The 8,887-nt window shown below is 35.1% G+C and overlaps 2 protein-coding genes and 1 long non-coding RNA gene across 3 annotated transcripts; 1 reads left to right on the top strand and 2 right to left on the bottom strand.

The window, feature by feature from the left end:
• Positions 1 to 287: 287 nt before the first annotated feature.
• Positions 288 to 3,397, bottom strand: LOC141711843 (IQ domain-containing protein IQM3-like). The gene is made up of 9 exons (XM_074514529.1): positions 2,878 to 3,397; positions 2,562 to 2,676; positions 2,377 to 2,442; positions 2,174 to 2,262; positions 1,867 to 1,954; positions 1,592 to 1,738; positions 1,397 to 1,489; positions 1,040 to 1,141; positions 288 to 913 (listed from the first exon to the last, which is right to left on the bottom strand). Exons 1-9 carry the CDS (start codon positions 3,135 to 3,137, stop codon positions 365 to 367), a joined length of 1,509 nt encoding a protein of 502 aa, XP_074370630.1. The 5' UTR covers positions 3,138 to 3,397; the 3' UTR covers positions 288 to 364.
• Positions 2,579 to 3,018, top strand: LOC141711844 (uncharacterized). Its single transcript, XR_012571469.1, has 2 exons — positions 2,579 to 2,717; positions 2,810 to 3,018. It is a non-coding gene; the product is annotated as an uncharacterized LOC141711844 (long non-coding RNA).
• A 2,884-nt stretch (positions 3,398 to 6,281) lies between the features above and the next one.
• On the bottom strand, positions 6,282 to 8,476 carry LOC141710609 (large ribosomal subunit protein P2-like). Its single transcript, XM_074513177.1, has 3 exons — positions 8,243 to 8,476; positions 6,824 to 7,053; positions 6,282 to 6,534 (listed from the first exon to the last, which is right to left on the bottom strand). The coding sequence occupies exons 1-3, from the start codon at positions 8,328 to 8,330 to the stop codon at positions 6,508 to 6,510; spliced, it is 345 nt and encodes a 114-aa protein (XP_074369278.1). The 5' UTR covers positions 8,331 to 8,476; the 3' UTR covers positions 6,282 to 6,507.
• Positions 8,477 to 8,887: the final 411 nt, after the last annotated feature.

Below are 8,887 nucleotides of genomic sequence, written 5' to 3'. Positions count from 1 at the left end.
TTGTTTTCGATAGCGTATATTCAATATATGAACTTGAATATTAAAAACTTGCAACACCATATCATCCAAGCACAGTTTTAGAATTTATGGCGTTAGTTGAATAAATGTAAAGAAATATATTAAGGTTCTGTTTACTTGGACTAAAATGCATATTTTGGCTGAATGGAATAGAGAGATAATCTTAAATTTCAGGCAGTGAGTTTGTAGTGTTTACGTATATACACCAAGATTTACGGAACTAATAAATATAAGATTACGTAAATTTTGCATAAAAACAACTCATCAGGTAGTGCATAACGTATTCTCCGATTAATAGGAATTCTTGTTGAACTTTTGTTTGTACATATATTACCACATATAGTTTCTACAGTTCGTCTTTAAGATGAGAGTTGTTTAAGTCTTTGACATAGCTTTCTGAAGGTTCTATATCTTCATGACCTACAAGCTGTGAAGGCGAGGACAAGGATGAAACAAGTGAACCAATTCGCCTATAGATTGGTGGCGTAGGTGAAGTTTTCGGAGATAGGCTAGTAAACTCCAAGGCTTGGAACCTTAGTTCTGCAGGATAGTCAGCAATGCAACCGATTCTTGGGCCAGCACCTGTCGACCATTTCAGTGTGAGTTGGTGTCCTAACTGATTTGACTTCGCAGCCTTCTTGGAATTAATTCTTTCTAGTATTGATTTCTTTGGTACGTCAGCTCTAGGACTCTGAAGACCGCCAGAGTGAGTTCTTCTGTAATTGTTTTTCACTTCACTTTTCGACACTTCAATTTCTTCATTTACTGAAACTGTATCCTCTATTTTGGAAATAATATCAGGTTGAAGGGACTCTGGGGTTGTATCATTAGTACTACCATCTCTACTTAATTCTCCGTCATCTTTATTTTCAGCATCTTCACTTGCTTTGCGTATCTGATGACAATGTATTGCATTAGATAAGTCCTAAATAATGTGGTTCCTTAGAAGACAGAGACACTATTCTTTCTTAAACATGGAAGCATATTAATACGAATTTGCAAAACAAATATACAAACTCACTTCAACTTCATCAAGGTTGACTCCGTTATCCTTGAGAAACGACAAGAAACTGTCAAGCCTTTCATCAGTTGGCCGGTAATGTCCACTGTATGCGGAGATAGACTGGATAGATATTTAACGGGAAACAGATACCCAATTAGATATTATAATGTAGACAAAAAGTGTCTTCAGTCAAAGAGACATTTGTCAATTGTACTACAGTTGTGGTACTAAATATGGATAATGGTGATACATTTTAACTCGAAATTCTTAATAGATCACAGAAAGAACTCCAACATAGTCTTCTTTGATATTTCATTACAGAAAGGAAAGAATGATATTCAAGATAAGATACCACAGAGTACTTCTTTAACGCACCTTAAGTGTTCCATTATTTACCACAAGCCTTCCAGCAGCTAAAGTAGCCCCTCCAGCGAGGAAGCTTGAATGATGAAAACATCCTTTCTTTTTCTGAATGAAGATGACATGAAGCAAATATGAGTAAGTGAAAATATGACTCAAATTTCGAACAAAAAGTCCACCACATATTTTTCATCATCTTTGAGATCTCACCTCACCAGCATAGAGCCTCTGACAGGTACTCATCACAAATATCCATTTTGCCCCAGGTAATCCTTCGTTTGTTTCAAGCAATTTTCCAGTCAGCTGATGCACTATTTTGCCCTTGACAACAATATATTCATAGTGTTCCCTCTCTTGCTGATTATTGCGGGAAGATGAATATGATAGCAGTGAGTAATAATATCCAGAAATAGAAATGGTTGTTCAGTCACATTTACTATTGATTGGAATACAGTCAGATAAAACAGAGCACAGAGTACACATACAGTTCCTAGGTACTTGATACATTGTTGTCGAAGCTTTGATCTAGGGCATTTTGGAAGATCAACTTCTTTGCCATCTCCAACATCTAACCTGGAAAATTATGAATAACAGAGTGATTTTTCTTTACTTCAGAATAGATGTCATTCACAATGAACAAATTGTAGGTCATAAGCAGGCTTCAATTTATTTAGTTCTTTCTAAACACTCGAGTTAAACATTTAAAGGAAATTCATGCCATCTTTATGTAGGAATCCGTAACTGACATGATTTAAAATATGCAAGCCGAAGCTGAAAAAAGAAAAAACTGACCAATAGAAAAATGGTTGCCCAGCATCAGCTTTACACCACTCCTCATAATACAAATGCAAGCTATGTCCATATCGGTGTCGCGGATCAATCTAGTACATAAATACATGATCAATAACAAATCAGCAAGGAGCCAATGAGGGAAACAATGTGGTTAAAGAGTAAAAAACTGAGGCAAAAAAAATAAAAATAAATAAAAAGATTACAGCTTCAATCCAATGCTGAAGTGCCAATTTTTGTGCTTTAGCATCTACGGACAAACCCTGACCCACCTACTCAAGATTTAGAAACACGTAATTAGAAAATCACAATTTCTGTAATTTGACATCTTTAAAATTTCCTTCATTTTACTTTCTTACAAAAATTAGAAAAACACACTAGAAACATATACCTTGGAAGCATTGAGGGAGACTCGGTTCCACCTTGAAGCAGCAGTCTCTGGCTTGGAGAAATTGAAGAAAGAAATCGTACTATGATTCAGCCTTGCAAAATCAATTGCTTGCCACCTAGATTATTTCCAGCCAGACAAACAAAATTATATACTGAGGTATCTTTTAACAATTCTACTCGACATATCTCACTCATAAGCAGGGTCTATGTAATAGTTCTACATAAGCTAATTTATTTTCTAATAACCAGATTATTCGTACAGCTATAAACTAAGTAGCCTATTAGTCGAAAAAGAGCAAGAAACTAGACGGTGGTACCAGAACTCCTCAGCAGCAACAGCAGTATCTGCTAGCAAGCGGCGAGTACGATAACCTCTATAGTACTTCTGCACCTTCATGGCAGCAGACTCACTATTCCACTCACACAACGACTCATAATCACACTTTGAGTTATCGCCTTTGATCGGAGACAGGAGCACATCATTTTCCATGGACTCAGAGGAGCCTGGTTGTGTACAGAATGGCCTTGTGGTGGAGTTGAGATCAAAGCTTGGAATAGTATGCGTTTGAACCTCCATTTAAGTCTACAAATAACCACACAGCTCTGGAAAGAGGGGTGCAAGTTTAAGAGTCAGTCTAGACGCTTTTGTTTCTATATGAGACTTGTTATATAATGGCATGCTACTAAAAGAGAAGAGAGACGACTATTATACTTATGTAGTATTATAGTTTCATGGTTGGTCAGGTTCAGGAAAAAAAAAATCCAAAACTAACAACTCTTCACTTTCTGGTGGAGTTTCGTTTAACAAATTAATGTAAATGGATTTATTATGTGATACATGGGAGTAATAATATTTTTGGTCATGACTAATGATGACTTATAAACCTCATTACTAATGGTTATCAAAATTTCAATATGCTAACATTTAGATTAACAGTTTCATTATATAGAGTTTGGATTTCAAATCATTCTCATTTGCATTTAAGCTTATTTCATATACCCATCATTCGCATTTTCAATTATCAAGTACCCCTACAGTTTGTATATTATCCTGTTGCACTTTGTAACAAATAAAATCGACAAATTTGTAAAATCAAAAATGGACTTGAAATAAAAAGGATGAAGAAGGGGGGGCCATAAGATGATGAAACAGACAGACGTACAAAAAATGAAGCGCCATGAAATAATAACCAATGGATTTGGCATTAGTTAGCACAGCAAGAGTGCCAATTTGCATTTATGGGCCTCACCAAACACATGTCCTTCTGTAGCCATCGCGATCAATGCATATGCTCCTATCTGAAAAATGAACTAAAGTTGTTTTTGCAGCTAAATTTTTAGCAATGCATATGGCCTTGTACACTCAGCTTAATGCGCTGTTGGTTGATAACGACTGATACACTATTTATATGACTCTAAATTGTACGTGGATGCGTAAATTGACCAAACAACCAACTAATTACTACTCTTATTAAGTACGCTTATTTTAACTATCTTGGTGGTTTAGCTGGACTTACATGAGGAGATAATGGACGAGATTCAAGCTCTAGCCCTCCAAAGATCAAAGAGACATTACAAGGCCCGATCTCGACTATAAGTGAGTTCAGTATCTAGGACTCCCAAAACTTGAGGCCTCCAAATTTATAAAGTGAGGCATATATACATGTAGACATATTGCTTTATTGTTATCTATAAAATTAATTTTATTTTTATTTTTTTTAAGATTAACTTTTTTATTCTTGAAATTTTCGTAGTACCGACCGCACTACCAACAGAGTTCGGTTTCGAAATTTTCTTAACACAGGTTAAAATATGTCGATATCACATCAAATAACCTTGGTTAATTCTTGGACTAAAAAGTTTCTTTACTGAGATATTCTTACTTATCCATTACTTAAAAATAGGGGATAATTAAACACAAACTAAAAAAATTAATAATAAATGGGAGGTTGAGATTTAATAAAGTAGTAGCAGGTGGATGGTCCAACTTTCACATAAGAAATTAAATTACCAAATCAAGTTAAGTTATTGTCACCTACTTGAATGGTTTTAAATTGGAATGATCTGTTTGATTCAAAGCTGACCAGAGATACTATTGGCCCAAAGACTTATCAAGCCAATGTCGACTGACCGACAATTCCCCAGTCCTAGTCGGAGTCAGTCAACCCAGCGCCTGACCGTTCGCAGTCTAGCGGACGCTCTTTCTCCCCTTGCTACAAATTACGATACATTTTTAGAATCATATCGATATTTACTGAAAATCCCAATATTACGATACATTTTTTCTTGTTAACTCTATAACGATCTTTTTAGTCCCGCCTCAAACCGAGATAACTTGAGAGTATTAGGTCAGCAGCAAATATTTCATAAATTTTACAATATATGACATGGTTATTCAGAATCTCGGATCCATTCCGCAACGAAAAGTCGAAAACATTTATTGGAATTCTGTATCGATATCCTCTTACGTCACTTCAGTCGACCAATTTTGAATTTCCAATTGATGCTCGCCTGCCTGTTTCCATTATACAATGCCTCCATTTTCAACGTGTGTATATTACCAAATGCAACATCCCCCCCCCCCTAAATACTTTGTTATGTTCCCACAGTTAAATTTTAAACAGAATTATAATATCTTCCCAAATAAAACGATAAATTATAAATTTCGTTTAACTGAACATTTCACAGATACTACCCTGTGCAGTGGAAGCCAGAAGGCATCCACTTGTTTGAAACGGACTTCTACAATGATAAATAAAAAAAACATAAAGAATATTCATAACAAAGAGAAACATAAAGAATATTCATAAGAAAGAAAAATCATAAAGAATAGTCATCTAACAGTAGTCCAGGAAACTCAAAGTTCTTCCTGCATATTCTTATTTCGTAGTGTAAGGGTAGTATTAATACGTCCAAGTATTATCATTTTCTTTTTCACTGCTACAACTTCTACAATCTCAAGTTAATAACACCCTTAATGCAATAATTTGTGCAGACCAGTATAGAAATTAAAGAGAGAACTTGCAAGGTAAATTTATTCCACCACTTATTTTAATACATACAACATGACAAGATTCTAATCAGAAATGAAACTCATAGAAGCATATCAAACAATGTCTGACAGTAAACAAGGATTATTTTTCTAATTGGTAGGAGTGGTGCCACACTAGTAATCAAGTGGGAAAGATGAAGTGGTTTGTACTTTATAGTGCCTGCTACATTGCATGTAATGATACTCCACTTTGCAGCTCAAAGCAGGGAGAAAGCACAGGCTTTGCATAGAGTACTACAACATAAACTGGCTATCTGTGGCTCTGTGCCCACTTTTCGGAACGCACTATATACTAGAGAAAGTGAGGACTTGTTATCTCCCTTACACCCAGTCTAGTATAACGATACAAGTTACAAGCCTGAAGCACCACTGTCATGGGGAAAGCTATATTCAGGTTCAGAATGTTTGACTTATAACAACCTCAAAATTAAAGTGTAAAGTGTATAGAAAATCCCAGGGTGATGACAGAATTACAAAAACTTGCAGAGGTTTAGTATCATTAGCTAATATTTTATAGTGAAGCACATATTAGCAAGATTATAGAATGGTACAACACACATGCTTTGGGTTCTTTATATGCAGATTTAGTTCATGTATGCACTAGACTACAGTCACCAGTAAAATATCCATGGTCACCACATAATATGCAATCCCATCAGACATTTGAAATAAGCAATAATAAGAACAATAAATTCACAAAACGGTCTGTGAAATTCGACAACGATAAGATATCTAACAAGATACCAACTTCCAAGATATAGATTGAGTCATTAGATTCCATCATACCATTTAAACTAATAGCAGTCTTTCAATTATTTAACAAGTCTCTAAAGGATAACTAAGATCACTTTCCATAGAAAGAGTCTATATCTCCACACATCAGGAACCGGAGCATCTAATCAAAGAGGGTAAGGATCATGTCCTGCACAAAGATGATTTAAATCAGATACATAAGCATATTCTCTTCTCTGTACATGCATCAAGAATGCGAAAATATCCTAATTGCATTGATTGCAACAATATGCTTGACAATTTATTAGACTCTTGCAGATAAGAGTGTGTTTCCACCGGTAGAGTGCTATTGAAAGTCTACATGTCAGTGGGGTAATGAAAGTGACTTTACACATATAATGATATTTAGACATAATAAATAGTACAACAGTTAATTAAGACATAATAAAGAGTGCACATAGAATTGATATTGTACTTACATCATCAGATTCCTCATCCTCCACCTTTTCTTCTTTCTTGGACTCTGCTGCATCTGGAGGAGCAGCACCACCACCACCACCAGTAGCAGGTGCAGCTACAGCCATAGCACCACCACCAGATGGGACGGATGCCAACTTCTCACGTCCAGATGCAATAATTTCTACAATATCCTTGCCCTTAACTTGGGAGAGAAGCAATTCAATTCGATCATCCTCAGCTTCAGCTCCAACTTCATGGCAGAAAAAAATTGACAAAAATTTATAATCAGTAAATTTGCTATTAAAACCAAAACGACCAAACAAAAAAAATTGCAATAAGAAAAACCTTCTCAATACCAGGTATTACACAATCAAACAAAAAAAAATTGACCAGCCTAAAGAAACTGACAATCCTGACCAAATATCAATAAAAAAGATTGGAACATATAAACAGTCAGAAATAGTAATGTTTGACATTGAAGAATACTGCAATAAGAAAAACCTTGTCAATACCGGGTAATTTAAGTGACGAAAAAAATTCTCTCGCAACCAATACTATGATTCCAGCATTCAGCTATCCTATCTAATAGGGCTTGCGAGTGCCCAAGTACTCTCAAATTTCAGGGTCTTGCTTTTTTGTTCATCCAGGTTTATCACATACATAGTTATATTAAACCAAAATAGTTAACTGCAGAAACTTGAAGGATGGAGTATCTTTTCATAATCCCCTGACTCTTAATATAAAGCATGTCTGTATACACAGACCACACCCAAAAGCATTGAACTCAATCTAATGATATAATCAACTCTAAAATTATTCAAAGTTTCAAACCTAAGCACTCTCAATTCAGCATATCTCTCATGGAAATAAGTTAAAATTTGTTACATCTCTAGCAGACCGCAAAATAGGTACAAAATTAGGATGTAGATTATATCTTTTCGTGGTACCTCGAAAATTAAATAATACCTTAACTGAAAGCATGAAACATTTATTTTATACCTTCTAACAAAAAATTACGGCAGAATTTAAAAAATTATCGACAAGACGACGAGATACGGGCTGACCACACAGCAGAGCATACAACAGTAAAATACACCAACAAGACAAGTGTGGCCCCTTGTAGATCTCTTCTCATTAAAATAACAGTACACTAGTATTCACTACTTGAAACAACAAAAATCGCCTACCAACAAACATAAAAGTATCAGCACAGGCTAATAATCAAACACTAAAAACATATCTGCGAAAATATATTTGACAAACAAAATTATTAAAATTTGCACCAACAAAAATAATCAGGCAAAACCCTAGATAAAGTTTTTAATCAACTATGCCTCGTCTACATATGTGTAATGTAGTACGGACGCAAAACAAAACAAACACTTAAAAATAAAAAATTAAAAAACGCATAAATAAATTATTTAAAGAGCAGAAAGTACCAGATCCGAGAATGTTCTTGATATCGTCGGCAGTAGGAGATTTGTTACCACCCAGAACGGCGAGCAGATAAGCTGCAGCAACCTTCATCTTTTTCTTTTTCGCAAAACCCTAGCGAAAAATATGCCCGAACGAAAATAAATGACTTAATATTTAATGCGATTTGGTTTTTATTTATAGTTGGGGAATAAGTGTTTCGGGTTTGTGGTTATACGGAGTATTTATTTTCTGGGAGGTTTATTGGGCCTACAAAAGGCCCAAAGGGATAAATAATTTGATATTTTTATACCCAAATTTTGGTGGTTAGAAACAATCAGCATGAAAACATGCTTACATTCAAAATACATGAAATTGAGTTGTTGTTCAACAATATTTGTGAGGTGTGAGCTGCATTGTCTAAGCCTAGGGCTGTAAATAAATCAAGTTGAATCGAATTTTTATTTAATAAGTTCGACTTTTTTCTTAACAAGTTGAATCAAACTTGATTAGCTTATTTGTCACGTTTTCTTGTTTGGATTCGAGTTCGTTAATAATCAAGTCGAGTTCGAGTTGTTCACGAACTTGTCGAATCGGATCAAGCTCGAGTCGAATTCGAGTTGGTCGATAATTTTTTTTAACATATATTGTTTAACCGGTCAAGTTTAACG

The sequence above is a fragment of the Apium graveolens genome, chromosome 3 (assembly GCF_009905375.1).
Source record: "Apium graveolens cultivar Ventura chromosome 3, ASM990537v1, whole genome shotgun sequence".
Lineage (NCBI taxonomy): Eukaryota > Viridiplantae > Streptophyta > Magnoliopsida > Apiales > Apiaceae > Apium > Apium graveolens.
The sequence above is the reverse complement of the archived record's forward strand: the minus strand, read 5'-3'. Positions and strand labels throughout refer to the sequence as shown.